We start from the raw sequence: 20,576 nt of genomic DNA on the forward strand, positions 1-20,576 counted from the left end.
TAGTATGAAGTTGAGCTGCCAGAATGGTGCTGACATGCTTTTAGGTGACTCTTACATTGAAAACAGAGTGAATTCAGGGTTTGAGGATTGAGTTGTGTGTGTGGGCCTGCGCACTGGCTCCTACTGGTCTGTGTTCAAACTATGGTGCTGCCCTTGGTCTCTAGACCCCCCCCCCCCCAAGGCTTATGAGAGTAATGGCATTGTTCTTAACCCAGTCTACCTCCCACAATTGGTGCCAGGAAGGTCACGCTACTCCTTTCTTTAGATTCTGCACTGTTTGTTGGGACAGGCCCACCTTATCTCAGGCTTTTCAAGATTGTTATGCCCCCATGCCTACTGGCTCTTCCAATCAATGTCTTTCCTCTCATTTCCAGTTGACAGTGACATTGTGCTCTCCAGGTTTGGGCTTAAGACATGCTGACTGAGGGATGGATATTCATTGCACAAATGAAACCACTCTTCTTGCTCCACCCATGGGCCTCTTGCCTATTTTTCCTGGGTGTGACTAAAAGATCACAGTTTAGGAATGCAGTAATTACAGCCTAAAGAGTTCAAGAGAAGACATGGTTGGAACATGTGTTCTATGTCTATGCTAGGAAAGTCCAAATGCTAAATACAATATAACCAGAAAATGAATTATCATTCACATTTTCCTGCACACTCTGGGTAAGACTTGCATTTTTAGTAATCATCAATGAAGCAGAGTGACAACATAGAGTTTCTGGAAGTCAGTACTCATGGTGGCACAATGAATGCACATCATGGGTAAAGATGTAAGCAGCATTAAACATTAGGTAACTGTACAGGCAAGATCTATATAGTTCCATACAATAGAAACCGCATTACAACTCTTTTATCACAGTGGGAGATATGAAATAGCAAGGAACAGCACATTTGGCAACAAAGAACATGAAGAGACTATTTCCTTGGCCTGAGAAAGAGAGGCTGCTGGTATACTATAAAGATCTTCACATGCACTGACTGGGCAACAAACACGCACCTTTTCCTTATCCATTATTCTAAATCTTCATTGACAAACCACTCTACCTTACATGGGACCATGAATTTTGTAAAATATTTTAGAATCAAATTGTTTATGTAGGGCCCTGAAAAAAAAATTGCCCTGCAGGCATACCTGATCAGAGACTAGGAGAAACCAGAAAACATGAGTGGGTATGTTGGAAATAGAGGAAGTGTAAAGAGGTCAAATGAAATAAAATAATGAATGATAAGTCCATTGGATTTGAGGGTTAAAAATCTACTGATACCATAGCCATTGGAAGTGGGGGAGAGAGAACAGACTGCAGTAGGTTGAACAGTGAGTGGTGTGAAAGTTGACAATGACTATTTTTTGTTGGAGCCTGGCTATAAACAACTGTGGTTAGTAGTGACGTAGCAAGAAGTATTACATAGAGTACCAGGAAGAATAATGAGTGCAAATGACTGTAAATCATTGAGAAAATAAAAATTTTTAAGTACATAGTGATAGGGAGCAGGAAAAGGAAATGCACTCAACACCACTGGTAGGCAAGGATAATACTGACTCTTTACTCTAAAAAAGTAAAAAAAGAGTTCCTTTACAATGGAGAGATCTGGTGAGCAACATCTTAACTAAGCAATCTCATTTAGCATCATTAAAAGTGGACAACCGGACATTGTGTCTCCTAATGTGATATAATAGGAAGTGCACAACATAAACCCATGAAGTATCTCTGCCCAAACCCTGAACCTAATCAAGCCTTTAGACTTTACAGGAAATACTGGGGGATAGAGAGACAAGGTAGTGATACTATAAAGAAGCAAACACAAAAATCTAGAATGGGACACTCTACAAAACAATGGTCTGATTTTTTCATAAAGCCAATGCAGTGGGAAATAAGAGGTGAAATTCTGGAAAAAGAGACGAGAGACATAACTAAACACATGGAGTCATCTTAATAATAAAATCTTGATTAAACATCAACAATTACAAGACAACTTAAGGACAAGTAGAAAAACTTAAAAATGGGCTAAACATTAGATAATATTGTAGAGTTACCATTATTTTTCTTTAGTATGATAGTAATATTGTAGTTATGTAGAAGAAAAAGTCCTTATTTTACCTTCAAAAGGTTCAGCAAAAGCAACCATAGATACATTTACAGACACACTGGAAGTAAACACACCCATACATAAAAGGCAAAATGTTAAAAATGATGGAATCTAGGTGGCGTGTATAGATGCTATATCACTGTGTCATTTGTTCAGCTTTTTTGTGTTTGCAAATTTTCTAAATAAAAAGTGGGAGAGGGGGAAAGCCAGTAGAACGAGAAGGTAACAGAGCTACAGCCCAAACAGAAAGATTAGCACTAAATAGGAGGTGTGCATCATTTTCTGAGATTAGAGGAAAGAGCTGTGGGTGAGCAGAGATAAGTCAGTAGGTATGGGTGTGGGAAGGTGAAGGTAATACCAGGTGATCATGACGTAGGAGGCAAGGAGCGCAGTGTAGGTTGGGAGGCATGGTGAAGATTTGGAATAGTTGCTGTGAGGAATGACCAGAGGTACATAAAAGAGCTGAGGTGCTGCAAAAGACTTGAATGTCTAGAAAACAGTCCTCATTTTTGCTCCTTATTAGTCTTTCAGGCTTATCTCCCTATCATAGAAATTACTGGATACTAATTGTCTATTCTTTCAGACCTTCAGTTTCTTGAGGTAAGGGGCTTGACTTTCATTTTTGAATTCCAAGCACCTAGCACAGTGCCTGGCATATAGTAAGCATTCAATGAGTACTTAATAAAAAGTGGGTTTCACATTTCACTCTAAATAGTGAGTTTTTATTGACCTTTCTTCTTATTCCCAGCCCATAGATGCTGCTGGGTTAACTGATTCCCTATCACACTCCAGAGCAATATAAATGTAATATCCATGAAAAACCTCAATCATTGCATTTACTGCATTGTATTGAAAGTGTCTATTATATTTCTGTTGTACCCAGTAGACTAAAATCTTTTGAGATCAGTGAACTTGCAGCTTTGTATTACGAACTCAGTACAGTAGTTGGCTTAATACATGGCAGGCATTTTCTGATCTAAGCTGAACAATTAAGAAAGACTAAGTTTTGGTTTGTAATGCCTTTATTTCTGAATGTACATGTGATTTCAACAAATACTGTTAACAAGCGAAGTTAACAATATTGCTTAAGTACAATCAACAATATAAGATAAAGTGCAAAATTATCTGAAATCAGAGTATTCTGGATAAAACACTGAGAAAAACAATGGCATCTCACCATTTAAAAGGCACAACAGCACCTCTTTTCTCTTTGCTTCTCTTCAAGGGGTCAAAATGGTAAGAATGCTTTCCATGCCAATGGAGGTAAGAGTTTCCAAACAGACTTACCTTTGAAAGTCCAGTAATTGGGTTCAGGTGACATTTTGTGAAAACAATTCAGGAGACCATGCACTTTTAGTGTCAGGCATGGAAAGTGGCCAGTTTTCTGAAAGTGGAAGGCAACATTTGACTTCTGAACAAGAACCAAGTCCCAACACTGACTCTTTGAAAATCCAGCCTGACCTTATTCTGTTATATTCAGGAGTTTTCTGATTTGTAACTGCTGCTGTAAGCATATTCTTTAAATTTAACTCCTTCTTAATTAAACATTTATTAGTTCTTTGTTTGATATATTTCCGTTTTTTTCTTGGTAATTCTTTTTGATCAGGAGAATTATAAGCAGCAGGAAATTTCCTTAGACACATGGCCTGGAATCCATGCATTTCTGAAAGAAATACTTTTTGTGTGGTAGGAGGGACCCATTCATCAACATCACTTTCAGGGCATTCAGCAACAGGACAGCTGTTGAAAATCTCTGGTTGTGTCATACCAGATATAGTAGGACTTCTGGATTTCTGGCTGGGTGTCTTTATATTTTTTGGACAGGTAGGGATGGCTTGCTGTGTGTCATTTTCAGAGGAAAGCCTTGTTTTTTTATAGTTAGCATCAAGATCTGAATAAAAGGCAGGAAATTTTTTGAAAGCTCCTTTCATCTCGCCGTGAATTCTAGTTTGGTGGAATCGTGCAACTGGAGTTGACTGTGAACATGGAACAAAATCTTGGCTATCTTCAAAGTCATACTCCAAATCTGACTGAAAATGAGGTGAAGAGGAACATGTTCTTGGATACAGAGAAGCAGATGTGCTTTGCAAGGATAATTTTTGTGAAGACTGGCTAGAGTTTTCAGAAAGGGATCTCAATGAAAAATCAGATTCCGTCTGATGACTTTCTGCCAAAGGCTTTCCCCACTGTAACAAAATATCCTGTGACTTTTTGGTCATTTCTGTTGCAATGTCCATTTCTTTAGCACTATCATCAAAGAGATCAGCAGAAGCGTTGTAGCCACCTTCATGACCAGTAGAACAGTTCTGTGTTAAGTTATTACTGGTGTGTTCATAATGCATTTCTTTCAGTGTATTCGTACTTCTATTTGGACTACTGCAGAGAGCTTCTAAAGGATATGTGAGTTTCCTGCAAATTGGAAAACTGTCACCCTGGTTCTTTGGCAACCTAGAGTACTGTTTATTTTCTAAGGTGTGAAGGCTGGAAACATCATTATACCTCCTAGAATGCAAAGTTGTCAACTTTTCACTCATTTCTGAAAGCGATTTTTCTCCACATCCATTAAAATATTTGCCTTTGAGACAAGAATGGTCACTCTCTGAAGTACTGCACGTAAGTGAAACTTCAGCCCTATGTGATGGAATTTCAGTAGACTTGAGAGTACTTGTTGTGCCTGAGCCTTTTGAAGATGGAAACAGAGCTGACAGATAAACATTTGGTAGAAAATTTTCAGATGTGTCTCTTCCACTACTACTTATAGAGATAGCCTCTGCGGTGTTCTCTGGTTGTGACTCCTTATGAACACTAGGACTTAGATTCGCTTCACAGTTGGAAAGGAAGTTATCTTTGCTGGTGTTTGCTTTGGCTGTCACTTGTGGTGATCTTAAGGCTATGGGTGGCGTATTCAGTACGCTAGTAGTTCTGTTGGGAGTTACTGATAACCTGCTGTGGTCTACAGGTAATTTACCAACGTTATTATCTAGATGACATTTCCTGCTACTGACATCTGTGTGAGTTAGAGAAATCTCATTTTCGAAAGCTGCCAGAAATTCGTTTAGGCTTTCAGAGAATGGTAGATCATCCCAGATCTCAGGTTCACAGTCCTGGGAACCACCAGCTATCTCTTCAAATCTGAGTGATGGAGGTGGACAACACACAGATCTCTCCTGACGGCCACGGAGGGTATCTACATCATGATACTGGCGATATTTTAGTTCACACTGGGAATACCTATTTTTAATTTCCACTGTACTGTGAAAGGATTTTGTATTAGTTGGCTCAAGGGGCTCTTCCACTTTCAAAGGGAATAAATTAGAGCCAGGGACTCTAATTTCATGATGATTGCTATGAACTGCTCTTGGCTGATTAGCTTGTAAGCCAGGTTCTTCACACAACTTTTGTGCTGTACTCTTTTTATCCATATATGAAACAAAGCTCCACGAAATATGAGTGGTATCATGGCAGGTGTTGGAACCAGTGGCCTCTGTAAAGGAGATGCACTTTCTGTTCTGGGGAAGAGTACCAATGGCCTTGCTTTGTTCTGAAGCTGAAAAATCATCATCATCTGTTAGTTGTGAATCAGTGGAAATGAGTTCAAGTGATGGCTGCCTGAATCCTGAAAAATTCTCTCTGCCATGGGACTCAGAACAACAAGAGCTGCTGTCAGGGCCACATATGCTGCTGAAATCACTACTTGAGTGTTCTAAAGCAAGGAAGCGGCTGCTAGGTGCCTGGGAACCACAACGAAGTTTCCTGACATCAGAAAGCTGCAAAAGCTGATGGAAATAGTCAATGACAGTGAAGCCTACAACACCTGGGTCTGGTAGAACAATCTGGCAAGCTATAAGCGCTTTAACTTCTTTCTTGAGATCTGAGCACTGCTGTAAGAAGTTATTGGAACCTGAACCTTGTCCATATTGGTTTTCAAAATTCTATGAAAGAAGTAAATAAATGTAAATGAGAATAAAATTTTCTTCCTTTGACTCAAATGTGAAACAGGGTTTAAAAGGTTAAAACAGATGCTATTATAACCCCACTCCCATAATTTCAGTTCCTCTAGTATTGCAGGCAGAGTAGCCTACCCTTTGGGCTTTTCTCACTGTTCAGTTGTGGAGGGCTCTCTTCCCCTTTTAAAATTCTGATTCCAGTAGAGGCAGAGTAGCCTATAACACTAGAGGAATTAAAATTATAGGGAAGTAAACCTTGTAGTAAAGAGACTTGCCTTCAAATCCTGGTTCTAACATTTCCCAGTGTTGGGGCTTTGAACAAGTAATTAGTTTTCTCATTTATAAAATAGGGATAAATGTGTAGGATTATTGTATTAGCAATAACAACACAAAAAACTATAGTGCTTAGCAAATAGTAGATGCTCAATAAATGGTAGCTACCATTACATCCTCATTAGTTTCCATAAACTTTGAGTATTTAAGGAAATGCTCTCATTTCTTTAAAAAAAAAAAAAAGAAAAGAAAAAGAGCCATCTAAGATTGTAACAAAGAAAACTTCTGTAGTTCCTGGTTTCACTTTCCCTTTGGGTTTTTCTCACTATTCAGTTGTGAAGTGCTCTATTCCCCTTTTTAAAACACTGATTCCAATGTAGACAAAATTTTCATTTGTTCCCTTTAGCATACAAGAGACAGAAAATGATGACTTCTTCAGAGTCAGCACATTTTTTAGACTTTTCCTACAGTTACTTTGGTAATTATTTAAGATGATCCTTCCCAATCTATTCGTAGAGTTATCAATACTTAGTTGCTTTGCCTTCAATGTTAGTTCCCTCCTCCCTTTATAGATGAAAGAATTAAAAAGCCAGAGTTAATGAAAGTTTTGCTACAGAATCTGAACCGAATTTAGAGGATACAATAGATACCAAATATCAAAACATCTAACACTTCTGAATTTATACTAAATTTAGATTTTTAAAGCTCTGAAAGCATTTGAACTGGGTTCTTCTAACTTTTGAAAGAGGAAGTTGTCACACATGGTGTTTTAACAAATCACCTAAAGCCTATTTTTACACAGCTTAAAAGTGCTTCTACAGGCCCGCACATTTATGACTCCTAAAAACTATTTAGAAAATTCAAACCATCTCATTACAATGGAAATGTTAGCATAATACTAAAAAGAAAGCTAGTCTCAATTACCGTCACTCCAAAAATGAAGCTTTGTCCAACAAAGCAAGTTTCAACTGCTTTAGTTAATAGGTTCTGAGTTGTATCACTGTCCAGTGTTTCGGGAATTTCATTAGGATCCTGAATATACCTTGATTGAAAAGAAAATTAAAAATGTGAAGAGATAAGCTTTGAAATTTTAACTTGCCATGAAGTCAGAAGATACAATTGGTTTGAAAATGCAGCATGAACCCTATGAGTTTACATATAGGGGGAAAAAAGTGACTTTAAGAGCTAGTCATTTTGTTCCCTCTAGGTTCTTATAGCCTAGAAAGACAAAAATAATTGATTAAGTGTGATTAAAGTAGATGCCTGCCTAGTAATTAGGCAGCAGTTATTCTAAAAGTGGCAGTGGGAGTAGTGGTGGGATCTTTAGCCCTTCTCCTCAAAGCAGAGGGAAGTCTTTCCTTCTCCCTGGCAATCCTGGCTGTGGTCCCTGGGCTCTTTTTCATCAAATCAGTTTGCTCTCAACAACAAGGAGACAGAGATTTCCTTAGTTAAGTGATTAGGGGAGAAGGGTAGAAGATTGAAGGGGAAAAAAAAGATTCAACTGCTTATATATACATATATATATATCCTTACATTCTCAGGACAACGTCTTAACAGGTCAAGCTATGCAGATGAAGTTGCAATGCAAATTAAATAAATGATAAAAATTCAAATTCTGATAATGCAAATATTCCTTCAAATAGCTTCTTCCACTGCAAGAGACCTTAGCCACTTGAATGCTGACCTCAATTTGAATAATCTTTCAGTTTGAAACAATTTTACTTTCTTAGTCTGTATTTCTATAACTTGGATTAGAGTTTTATAATTTAATACTCTAATTATAGCTTAGTTGGCCTAACTAAAAGGAGCATGGGTTAACAATATGTATTGAGGAAATAAACATCTTTCACTTCAACTCTTGATTATATTTTAAAGTAACCAACAATACGAGGTTGAGTGATCGTCTTTTTACTAAATGTGTATTACCTTAAAAACACATTATCTTCAAATTCTATTGATGTACTAAGGGAGTAGCTAGGAAAAAGAATGCTTTAAATATTCTTACCTGTGCAAACCAGTGGCTGTAAGACCAAAAAATGCATCTAAGCAGCTTCCAAATACGGTAATACCAAACAATTTGTTTGACTCTGCAACTTTTAAGGAAAGTTTATATCTGTAACTGGCATTTTCAGCTTCACCAGTAGAGCCACATTTTGGACAATTAGACCTGGAAAACGGGAAGAAAAAAATCATAGAGATAGTCACTAATTTTTTTTATATGATGTAAAACAAATCTGGAAAATTAAAAATCAAAAATAATATTTTGTATACAAATGTACCTATACAATTTACATTCCTTTTAAATGATTTCAGATCAACCACTTTTGAATTTTCTCTGTCCATAACAGTTAATTTTACTGATTTAAATAAAGTAGCACCAAACTGATAGAAACTGAAGGTGGGGAGGAGAGGGAGAGAGAAGAAGGGAGGTTAGCTGGTTGGTTGTTACTGGGTATCTAAATCATCATTAACAAACTGAGGCACATTATAGTCTGAGGTTGGGGATGGGGGCAAACTAAATATAATAAAGTGAGTGCCACACCAACAGAAGACCTGAAATTTAATGTCTGTTTTCTGTTAAGAGAATAATGCCTATTAAGGGAATAATGAATAATCTTGAAATGTTTAATAAATATTTATATACAAGGTACCTAGTTATATTTTTCTGACTATTAAAAGAATAACCTTACTTTCTTTAATTCATTGAAATATACTAAAAATTTATTACATTACAAAAATTAGGTATAAAACATCTTGTTTCACTTGCTTGTAAGGCAATTATGCAATTATGGCCAAAGGCTTTCCTATCAAAAACTACTATGTGTCAAGTGTAATATCACTGTTATGTACTAGCTGTCTGGCCTTGGGATAGATACCAAATCCCTTAAACCTAGACTCCCTCATCTGTGAAATCCAGGGTTGAAGAAGGATAAAGTGAGACAAAGTATAAGAAAGGTAAGTAAAGAAAGGATCTAGTAAAGATCTTGCCAAATTAATGTGTTTAGTCTGCTTCTCCCTCATAATTATATTAAATATTGTGAGGGTTACTGTCACTTTTACTTATGTTTCCCACTTTTCTAGTTATTTGCAATATCTTAGAACTCTGATCTCCATCTTTCACATTCTTAATTTAGCAAACTGACCCCTTAAAATATCTTATGGTAATGGTTAATCCTATGTCTCTTCATGTCGCTAATGATCTGGCTTAAAAATGAATGGCAAAATGCAAATAGAAAATAATGAACATAGTTGTATAAATTTGGTTGCTGCCATATATGCCACTAGGGGGAGCCTAAATTCCATAGCTCACAAGGTGATTATTTTGAACAGAGGTTAATCCATGTAAGAAGGTGCTGATTCCTGGGGGGAGGGTGTAGCTCAGTGGTAGAAAGCATGCTTAGCATGCATGAGGTCATGGGTTCAATCCTCAGTACCTCCATTAAAAATAAATAAATAAACCTAATTACCCCCTCCCCTCCAAAAAACCACAAACAACAACAAAAAGAAAGTTATTGACTCATCATCATTACATCTGTGCTAATTATTACTTTTTTCCCCCACACTGAGGTTGGATCTGTGCCAATCCATTCATATAATCCTAACCAAATCTGCTGTAGTTTGTGCTACAGTCCAGACATAGAATAAAGTGAAGGTAATTGACTCACCAGGGGATAGAACCTCATTAGTACCAAGCTCTCATAAAATGAACTAACTGTTTTGAATATATATTAGAATGTCTTTAAAGATTACATATTAATAATGTATTCATGTCTAATGTAAAATTCCCAGCAAATTCTAGAATTAATATGCATCTGTATTTTATAGTTTATAAATGTTTTCAATATACATTATTTCATTCTGATAAGTAAACAAAGCATTTACTCCCACTCACAAACTGGGGAAATTGGGGTAAATTTTTGCCTGACGTGACAAAGTTGGTGAATTTTATGACCAAATACAAGGCTTTGGATTCCCAGCTTGGATTCTTTCCTGTATGATAACTATAAGAATGGAATGGTTAGTAATGAACTATCTTGCAAACAGAGTATCAATGATAGCCTAACAAAGGCTAGGTCTATTAGTATTAATGCATATACCCACTAAATTATATATACTTTTATATTACATATAAAATGAAAATATTTATTTATGCAGTTTCCTTTAATCCTGTAGGGAATAAGTCTGGACTGAAATAAGTAATTGTTAGTACGGAGTAATATAGATCACAGCTTTTCAAACTTTAATATGCATACCAAACACCTAAGAATCTTGTTAAAATGAAGATTCTGAGTCAGTAAATCTGGGACAAGGCCCAAGATCCTGCATTTCTAATAAGCTCCCAGGGTGACACCAAGGCAGCTGTTCCTCAGAACACTTTGAGAAGCAAGGGTAGAGACAACACATTCAAATAATAGTCCCCTGATTTAACTTCTAGAGGCAACCCAATTTCCAAAATGTTATTTGTTATGGAATCTAATTTTCAAACATTTTTGGTCTCAGGACCCTTTATATTCCTAAAAATTAATGAGACTACCAAAGAGCTTTTGTTTATGTGGGTAATATCTGTCTGTATTTCCAACTGAATATGAGAAATTAAATAAAAGTGAGAAAATGGAGAATTCTAAAAAAATACTTATTTATTCCTCAAAAAATCCATTGCATAGGTAACAAAAAGAACATATTTTTATGAAAAATAACTATGTGTTGCAAAATAAATTAGTGAGAAGAGAATGGCATTGTTTTGTATTTTGCAAACCTCTTTAATGTCTGGCTTAATAAAGACAGTTGTATTCTCCTACCTCCTTCTCTGCTCAATCTGTTATGATATCACATGTCATGGAGCTCTGGAAAACTCTACTATGCACTTTTAAGAGAATGAGATTGAAAGGCAAATAATGCCTTAGAATTATTATGAAAAGTTTTGACCCCCAAGAAGCCTTTGAAAGGATCTATCTGAAATAATACTGGTAATTTGCTAGTTTTTTGTTTGATACCAGTTAAAACACCAAATTTCATTCATTTTTCTATGTTAGTGTATTTATATTTAGCCCCAAAGTAGAAAAATTGATGAGATTAGTAATTCTTAGTGTTTTCTTGGCCTTGAAACCCTTTGAGAAAGACATAAAAAATGCCTTTATCTATATCTTCATCTATGTCATGGAATCCTTTTTGAAATGGAATCTAACTTGGAACCCTAATACAAGGCTGAGACTACAGCCTTGAAACTAAAGTGGGAACTCTGAAGCCTTACAATCCACTATTACGTCTTTAATCTTACTTCCTAGAAGCATACAGCCCTAAAGTGCTGCAGAACATAATTTGAAAACCACCACTGACTGCTCTAATCTTCGAGGTTGTTGTCACCAAGGATTTGAGGTTCAATGACAAACTTTAAGGAGCAGTCTTTTTGCTCTTCATTGTCTCTGAAATCTAGAGTATGAAATCTCTGTCATAAACTTGCCATGCTGCAGCAGTAAGGAATTTCCATTTCCTGTGCTGGCTTACAACAGACTCCAGGTAAGGGAAAAGGAAAGCAGAAATAACAGTAGAAAAGATAAGCACCTGAAATTATGGGAATAAGACTTTTTATAGCACCGTCAATGTAATATCTATAGAGGACAGGCTATATTTCTGGGGACTATGTTTCCATAGGCAAGGGCCAAGTGCTGTGGATTATATGTGCCTCAATGGAGCAATTAGAGCTCACTTTTCCGGGGGCATCTTAAATGCTGGGAGAGAAAGAGAGGTGTTCATTGGATACAAATTTCACTACTAATTAGGAGGTAACAGTGATTAGGAAGGTAGACAGCTTTGTTTAGGCTTGAGTATGTTTCTGCCACTATCTAGTTGGTTGTGTGATTTGGGGTAAGTTCTTTAATCTTTCTAAGCTCTAATTTTCTCCTCTGAAAGTTAGCAGTAACAGTAGCATCACCTCACAGGGCTGTTGTATCAAAAGATATAATGTTTAAAAACTCCTAGCATCGTGCCTAGCATATAGTAAACATTCATTAATGTTATCTATTGTTATTATCAGTCTAAAGAGGTAAAAATGGAAGTATTGTTCAACCTAAATTTTTGTTGTAGATTATCTTTAAAAAGAAATGACTTGGGGGAAAAAACTCGGTTTAAAAAAAATTTCACATCTGTATATTATTGATTACATATCACACAATATTTGAAGCATTTAAGCATTTATTAATTCATTTGATCCTTACAACAGCCCTATGAAACAGGTATTATTACTTTCTCCATTTTGAGATCCAGATAATTTAAGTGACTTGCCCAAGGCTACAGAGCTTTTAAGTAGCAGGGTTGAGATTTGTACTCAGGCAGTCTGGCTCCAGGGAACTGTGCTTTTTAATTACCAGGATAAATGCTATTATATATCCCAAGATCTTACAATTATCAAGTGTTAGAGCCTATTCTGCAACCTTGTTGCATTCTCCAAAGTTTGAAAACTATTCTGTTATACCACACTGCTTCTAAGAATAGGCCCTGATCAAAGGCAAACAGTCTCAGGGTTTTAGTTTTTTTCAGGAAATAGGTAGAAATCTAAAAAATGGGTGAACCTACGTCCAGATCTAAGACAATCTAGACACTATCATATTGTCATTTATTCATTCACTGAACAAACATTTATTGCATATTTTCTATGAACTAAACTATAGATTAAATGCTAAGGATTTAGTGATGAATAATACAAACAGGTTCTTTCTCTCAGAGTTGACAATGAGTACTTGAAAGAATAGCTTAATAAAGTAATAATAATAATTAATGGAAGGATGACTTTGAGTTCAGATGTGCGTTAGAGCTGCCAATTCCTCCCCATGTGATTCTAATGAGACAAAAAGACTAGTTAAGAATCATTGCCAGCCTACTGTTCTTGCTTATATACTACCAGGTACTTACTAGGTAGATAGTCTTCTCCTCTCCTCCAGGCAGAGAGAATGTGTTCTTAAGGAACTCCAACCCTACCTCTCACTTGTACTCTATGAAGATCAGAGAAGAAACTGAGGTTCTCAGCTGTAAGTGGCCTGAATCTGAGCACTGTAATCAAGTATTATGTGCCAAGCACTGCTCCAGCTGCTGAAGGAGACGGAGATTACAACAACACAGTCCCTATTCTCCAGTTTATTTGTTTAAAAAAAAAAAAACTACCCTGGAGATTATGCAAAAATAAACAACGAACAAACAAAAAACCCCTATACTGTTTCCAGGGGTATCCCAGAAGGAGGCTAAGTTTTTGTATTAGATTCGTGATTTCCTCTGAGAAATTATTTTTCTTCTCTGAAGCAGATACTTAGCAAAGATTTGGAGATAATCTGAAACTTCCCTCTAGTAATAGAGGATTACCAGCCAATTCTATTCTAGGATTTACAGAAGAACCTCAAAGAATTTTATGTCCTGGTATAATTTAATCCTGATTTGCCTTTGAGCCATGGGAAATCTACAACATACACTTGTATTTCCTCTCTCACATTTTCAGACTTTATCTTTACCTTTTGGAGATCAGGATTATCCGAGAAAAGCACCTTTGACATGAAGGATATATAAAACTTGAATTCTGGAGAGCAAGAACTGAGGCGAGAAGAAATTTTCTTCTTCTATTCATGTGTTCTCACTGTGGCCTGCGAAACAAAACAGCCATGGGATGAATGGCAGGTCTTTAATTGTATGTGCATAATTCATTTCCTAGGAAAACACTTAACCTTCACTGCAAAGCTGATAGATTTTTTTTTTTTGCATTAAATGTCAGTGTACTGAAAAACTAATTCTCTTTTCCTGCTTAATTAATTAAGAAAATAAGATTTAAAACAGAGTAGCTCAAATACGCTATTTCTGAATAAATGCTCCAGCCCAGTAATTCATAAAAGCTATCATTTAGCTTCTTTCAATATCTTTATAAGAGCCATATAGAACTTGTTTCTACCATTAATAAGTAGGAATGTAAATGAACTTACACGACTGTTGTATCAAATCTAAACTGGTGGGAAAACAGTTCTTTTTAGCTGAAAAAATCACTTTATTTCAGTGTGTACACTTTTATACAGCTAGATGAGGGAAAAAAGGCAATTTAGAATGTGCAAACCAAAAAAAATGCTGCATGGTCAAAGGAGAGTTCAAAGAGCTTTATGAGCCTTGTATAAAACATATCAGAGAAGTAAAAACAATAAAATAGCAATGTTCTCCTCTTTCATAATTTCTTTTTAAAAATTCAAATGTTGGTTTATCAAAATTTAAAAATAGATTAGCTTATTTATAGCATAATATAAATGCTCTGAAATAAGTCTCTGTACATGTTCAAGATAAAGCTTTTTCAACAAATTTTCATCTGTAAACACATGGCAAAAGCTTTCGATTTCTGAAAATGGGTGAAACTTTCTGAGACTGGCATCAGTAAATTTTGACAAAGTGGAAGTCATCAGTTTAAAAATCATAAAAGAATCTTTTAGGTATAGTAGTACATTTATATAGAATATATATACACAATATATTATATAGTACTATATACGATAGACAACTTCAAGAGATAGATAATTAAAAAAAAAAGAGTAATTAGAAGCTGAAAAAAAAAAATCCTGCTGTTTAGAATGAATCCTCAATTCCTGACAATGCCTGCAAGGACAATGCCTGCAAGGCCCTAGCTCATCCTGCCCACCTCCTTGATCTCACCTTGTACCACTCGCCCCCTTAATCACTGCATTTCCAATCATGCTAGCCTTCTTTCTGCTCCTCGAACACATCAAATATTTCCTCTTCTCAAGCTTCTGTACTTACTGTTCCCTTTGTCTAGAATGCTCTTTCTACTCTTAGTTCTTCAAATAGCTGGCTTATTTTCATCCTTCAATCTTTACTCCTCAGAGAGCCCCATTTTATCTCAAGTAGATACCTCCTTCCTCTTAGTTTCTATGACATCACCCATTTATTCCTTTATGGTATTAATCATCCTTGTGATACATGCAATCATGAAAATGTATATATTGGATGATATATACTTACTTATTTTTCTTGGTTCTACACCCATTAGTCTAAATTTTCATGAAGATGAGGACCTGGCCTATCAAGTCACCAATAAATGAAAAACTTGTATAAGCAGAAATATTTGGGAATTAATTTCTAAATTAATTGTACAAGCACTAATTACTGTATTTTTAAAGGAAGGGTGGTTAAATTGTCATTATTTAATGGTTTATTGCCCTCTAGTGGAGAAATAAGTATGTTTGGAAAACTGTAACTTCATGATAAATTTGAGAACTGAAATGAAAAAAGTCATTAAAATATTTTTTACTATTTGTGTTTCATTGTGTAAACTCAAGCAAAAAGACTTTCCATTCATTGACTGGTGGGCAAAAATGCAATAAGGTCCTTTCAGGCAGTCACTTTAGTTATTCCCTTTGCTGTATTCATAGTATTTCCTTATACTTGTCATCTAGTTTGTTTTCCTCTTTCTCTCTCTCTCTCTCTCCACTGCCTGACTTGCAGTAGGGTAAATTCATGTTTGATGGATAACTGAATGAACCATCAGGGATGAGTAAATACTAAAGTTAGGAAAACATGATCATAGACTTGGGAACAATTTCATATATGGTATCTATTGCAATTTATCTTTCCCGTTTGATTTTATTGGGAAGGATGGTGATACAGTATTGTATTTTTTTCATCCCATCATAGTCAGCAAACCATATTCCAATTTAATAAGTTCAATACATTTACTTATTTATCAATTATTTATTGTGTAGCTGGTAAATACCAGGTGATGGGAATAATATATTTTGACAGACAGACAAGGTCCCTACCTGGTCACTAGACTTATAGTCTAGTGCAAGAGACAGATTTTAAACCAATAATCACACCAAAAAACTGAAATTGTGGAAAATTCAATAAAGGAAGTGTACAGAATATTATGAGAAAATATAACAAGAGGACTGATCTAGTCTTACCTTGAGGGGATGTGGAGAGAAGGGATAATAGGCCTACAGATAACCTTCTTTTGAAAAGTATTTTCTCTGAGTTGTCAAGATTATTTGAAGATGCTCTTTATTTCCTTTATATAGTTAAAATATTTTCTAAATCCATTACTTTTATAAATCAATAAATATAATAAAAGTACTAGGCAGGGAACTTAGCAATAATGTACAAAGAAAAACCTGGGTCCTCTCAATCTCTCACATATAGAAGTAGAAACAAGGAGGCTGAGATGGAGAGAGAGGAAGAAAAGTGTAAATGCTAGGGAGTTAATTAGGGCCTCAGCTGGCTTTTGTTTTGAAGGCCCAGAGACTGTTCAAGTGAACATCCAGGAATGAAGACTGATAGACTTATGCTTATGAAAATATGTGGGGTCCAGGTGGACACATTACAGTGCATTTCTAATTAAATATGGAATACTCTGGAATACTTGCTTTCTCTCTTTCTAGTCAAGCCATGTGGGAGATCAACCATAATCCAAGATGCTTTACTAATTTACCATGAAAATTACTGTCAGAGGGAAGGGACTCATCTTAAGCCCATATTTTCTTTTGGATATAACTACATGTTAAGCCAAATTATAAACAGAAAGTTACTTGATTCTTCAGAGAACAGTAGTACTCCAGAGGAGTGTGAGGAGACAAGTGAAAAACCCAAAAAGAAGAAAAAGCAAAAGCCCCAGGAGGTTCCTCAGGAAAATGGAATGGAAGACCCATCTGTCTCTTTCTCCAAACCCAAGAAAAAGAAATCTTTTTCCAAGGAGGAGCTGGTTAGTAGTGATCTTGAAGAGACAGCTGGCAATGTAAGTCTTCCCAAGAGGAAGAAATCTTTCCCCAAAGAGGAACCGGTTAGCGACCTTGAAGAATCAGGAAATAAGAGTGTCCCCAAGAAAAAGAGGAAATTGTCCAAGGAGGAGACACTCAGCAGTGGACCTGAGGAGCCCGCTGCTGCCAAGAACAGTGGCTCCAAGAAAAAGAAAAAGCTCCGGAAGCTATCCCAGCAAGACTAGGATGGACATTTCCTGCAGAATATTCCCCAGCCCATCCCCTATATCCCAGTAAATAAAAACAAGTTCAAAGTTAAAAAAAAAAAAAAAAAGAAAGTTACTTGAAGAAGGGGCATTAGGTGAAGCAAATATTAATGGAATCAGGCCAATATAGTTGATGCATCCTTTTCGCACTGGAGATGTTTTTGTCAATGCGCCCAGATATGTAAGCTCATTGATTATCACTCTTGCACCCCATTTTCATTCTAGCCAAGTGGTTCTCAAACTTTAGTATGCATCAATATCACCAGCAACATTGGGCTTCTTTTAGGTTCTTGAACACTAAGACGTCAAGCTCTTTCCTGCTTTAGGGCTTTGGCATAACCTATTCACTCTGGAATGTCCTTCCTTTCCTCTGTTGCATGGCTGGATCATTCTCATCTTTTTGGCCTCAATTTAAGTGTCAACTCCTCAGAGAGGCCTTTCCAGACTAACTTAAATAGGTTCTCCTTTATTCTTCTCAAGTCCACCCATAAAAGGCTTAAGTTCCATGAGGACAGGAATCTCACATCATGTTCACCATTGTAATCCTAGTACCTAGCAGTTCTTGGCACAGAGGAGGGAGGCACTTATAAACAATCTGTAGAATGAGGAACTACTGGGTGCTTTATGACTCAATCTTGCAGAGTCAGGAAAGGCTTCCTGACTTAGAAGGCTTCATAAACTGAATTTTAAGGAATAAGAATTAGCTGGGTTGGGGATGGGATTTAGGAGAGGTCTGGAGGTGAGGGATTTGGGGAACTCAAAATGACATTCTGAATGGTTGGAGCATAGGGCAAGAGTGAAGAAAAACAGAGCCAGACGGGAAGGGTTAACCACGTTAAGAAGTTTAGACTTAAACCTGAGAGCAAATAGATGCAACCAAAAGAAAGGTGATTAATGGGGAGAGGCCTGATCAGATTTGGGTTTGATCAGCCTGGCAACATGGAGACTGGACTGGAATGTAACAAGACTGAAAGAAGCAGAACCAGCTGAGAGGCTAGTGTCGTAGTTATGTAGCAGTCGTGCTGAACCAAATAACAACAGTAAAAGTGGCGAGAAGTGTAGGGGTTTGAGATACTCAAGAGACCAGTATGGCTAGCTGGATGTGAGAGAAAAGAAGGCGTCTAGAAAACATTCAAAGTTTCTGTTTTGAGCACCCTGCTCAGTTAAGCACTTTTCCCTCTGGGTCATAAAAGCAGTTTGGAAAAGACCCCTTTTGAGCACGTATTACTCAGCATAGCAGCCAGCTGAATACGTATTTCTGAGTACCTGAAAGGCTGGAGCAGCACCTTTTCCTCTCTATTTCCGGATCCAGACATTCACCCGTGTCCAGTCCGATGGCACAGTAAATATTCGACAAACGTTCGGTGAGTGATTACAACAGCACTGTCTAAAGTTAAAAAATTTAATCTTACACTTCTACTCTCATAACCGCCCTTTTACGGAAGAGACTGACTCCTGAAAAAAAAACAACATAGATAGCTCGGAGTCTCACTTATAATGACGTTAAGGGTCCCGTTAGGAGTCTCCAGCCCTTGCTCCTCGAGAACCTCCTCCAGCAGCTCCTCACCTGAGGCAGAAGACCGGGGCCCTGTCCGGGCAAAGCTCAGTGACGCCGGCCGGCAGGGATCAGCCACAAGCCAAGTGCGCTCCAATCGAATCTCCCGCGCCCTCTTCCGCCGGAAGTGACGCTTGGTCGCCCTTCCTCAGAGCCAATCAGAAGAAGGCACCTTCGAGGGTGGGGATTCAGCACAACAACCTGTGAGCATTTGGGAACGACCATTTTCGTCAAACTTGGGGTAGGGAGAGGGTTTGACGAGGGTTCTTTCCCGAGTGGTGGAGCAGTAGTACAGTCTGTAAAGTTCGTTTTAGGGCAGCGCTGAGCTGGGTTTAGGGTCCCCAGGAAGGGCTGGGAGCGGGCGGGAGTGCCCCTCAGACGGGTCAGCCGGCCGACTGGAAGGAGAGGTGGAAGCTGACTGATGGGGGTGGGCGGAGCCGTGAAGATGGAGGGAGCTCCGTCGGTGCGGGATGTCACTGCCAGGGGCCGGGGGAAAAAGGGAAGGCGGGGCCTGAAGCGGGCTACCGGCTGCCGGGAGAAGGGGCCTTAATCTGAAGAAGGGACTGGGATTTAGTGGGATTCTCGGGCGACTTCCGTTGAGTGACGGACTGCGTGGGTCACACTGATGTTTGGGGTGACTCACGGACAGAGTATCGTAGGAGGTCGCTAGGCTGACGTCATGGAGGTGGTGTGCAAAGGAGCCAGACCGAGTGGTTTAAGAAGCGTGCTCCACTGCATGGTATCCGAGAGACCCAGTGCAAGTGTGGGCACCTCTCTGAGCCTCAGTTACCTCAGCTATAAATGGGAATAACAACCATACACGACGAACAGCGTTGGTGGGGTGCTTACTGAGGTGAAGTGTGTGCTATAGTAACCTGCTGTGAATGATTAATAAATTGTTATGGTACCACAATTATTAACATTATATGGTATTTGCGGAGGGCAAGGGATGTGGCAATCGAATTGACGCGGACAGGACAGGGTTTGGAGGTGACTAGCAAGGCGAGGACATCGTGTGATGAGGCGGGATTGGGAGGGGATATAGTCAAGGATGGGTTTCGGCGGTCAGGTAGGAGGGGCCCTGGAATGATAAAGGCAGACTTAGAGTGTGACCAAAGTAAAGGTGGACTCTAAAGAAGGGGTGGTACACTCTGGTACGGGGACGGGGCCTTGTGGCTGGGGTGACTCGGGGTTGAGCGGCGTTGCTGAGGGGCGGGTTGTCTTAGGGTTTCCCGGGGGAGGAGGAGCCTGTCTGCGGCGGGCGGAGCTGCGGGCTAGACCCGGCTGCGCGCATCTGCCGGTCTCCCTCGTACTCGCACTGCAGCCGCCAGCCTGAGCCATGGGGCGTCGCTCCCTCCTGCTCCTACTCTTGGTTTTCCTGACACACGGGGCCGCCACCCCGGTACCGCCGGCCCTGAGGGCCCTCAGCAACCTGCACATGTCCACCAGCTTCAAATACCGCCCCACTGTGGCCCTGGAGTACTCGATTCACTACATCCAACAGAAGGTAAGGCGGAAGGGTTTCGGGGTGTGTAGAGTGGGGCGGGGCGAGGACTGGGGCTTTGTGGTCCTCACCCAACCGACGGGACCCCAGGCGCTGGAGCTCACCCGGAATTTCAGACCCCTAATGCCTAGGACTTGTCCAACGATCGGACAAGTCACAGTCTGTTTAAAACTCTTTCCTCCCATTACCAATAATTTAATATCAGTACTG

At 38.4% G+C, this 20,576-nt stretch overlaps 2 protein-coding genes across 7 annotated transcripts in view; one reads left to right on the top strand and one right to left on the bottom strand.

The window, feature by feature from the left end:
- Nucleotides 1–3,102: 3,102 nt before the first annotated feature.
- DDIAS (DNA damage induced apoptosis suppressor) lies at nt 3,103–18,973 on the bottom strand. 3 transcript variants are annotated; one of them, XM_072969095.1, is made up of 6 exons: nt 18,875–18,931; nt 18,574–18,694; nt 13,811–13,939; nt 8,317–8,478; nt 7,236–7,353; nt 3,103–6,023 (listed from the first exon to the last, which is right to left on the bottom strand). In XM_072969095.1, exons 3-6 carry the CDS (start codon nt 13,921–13,923, stop codon nt 3,402–3,404), a joined length of 3,015 nt encoding a protein of 1,004 aa, XP_072825196.1. In that variant the 5' UTR covers nt 13,924–13,939; nt 18,574–18,694; nt 18,875–18,931; the 3' UTR covers nt 3,103–3,401. The 3 variants fall into 3 exon arrangements, with proteins under 3 accessions (XP_072825196.1, XP_072825195.1, XP_006197574.2); XM_072969094.1 differs by lacking the exon at nt 18,875–18,931 and adding an exon at nt 18,800–18,874; XM_006197512.4 differs by lacking the exon at nt 18,574–18,694 and having other exon boundaries at nt 18,875–18,973.
- Nucleotides 18,974–19,023: 50 nt separating this feature from the next.
- The window catches only part of PRCP (prolylcarboxypeptidase), a 59,332-nt gene continuing 57,779 nt past the window's right edge, over nt 19,024–20,576 (top strand). The window contains exons 1-2 of one of the 4 annotated variants that reach the window (XM_072969096.1): nt 19,024–19,103; nt 20,187–20,369. In XM_072969096.1, coding sequence (XP_072825197.1) covers nt 20,202–20,369 — 168 coding nt within the window. In that variant the 5' untranslated portion in view covers nt 19,024–19,103; nt 20,187–20,201. The other 3 variants (XM_015244680.3, XM_072969097.1, XM_015244682.3) reach the window with 3 other exon arrangements.

This window comes from Vicugna pacos, chromosome 10 (genome assembly GCF_048564905.1).
Source record: "Vicugna pacos chromosome 10, VicPac4, whole genome shotgun sequence".
Classification (NCBI taxonomy): domain Eukaryota; kingdom Metazoa; phylum Chordata; class Mammalia; order Artiodactyla; family Camelidae; genus Vicugna; species Vicugna pacos.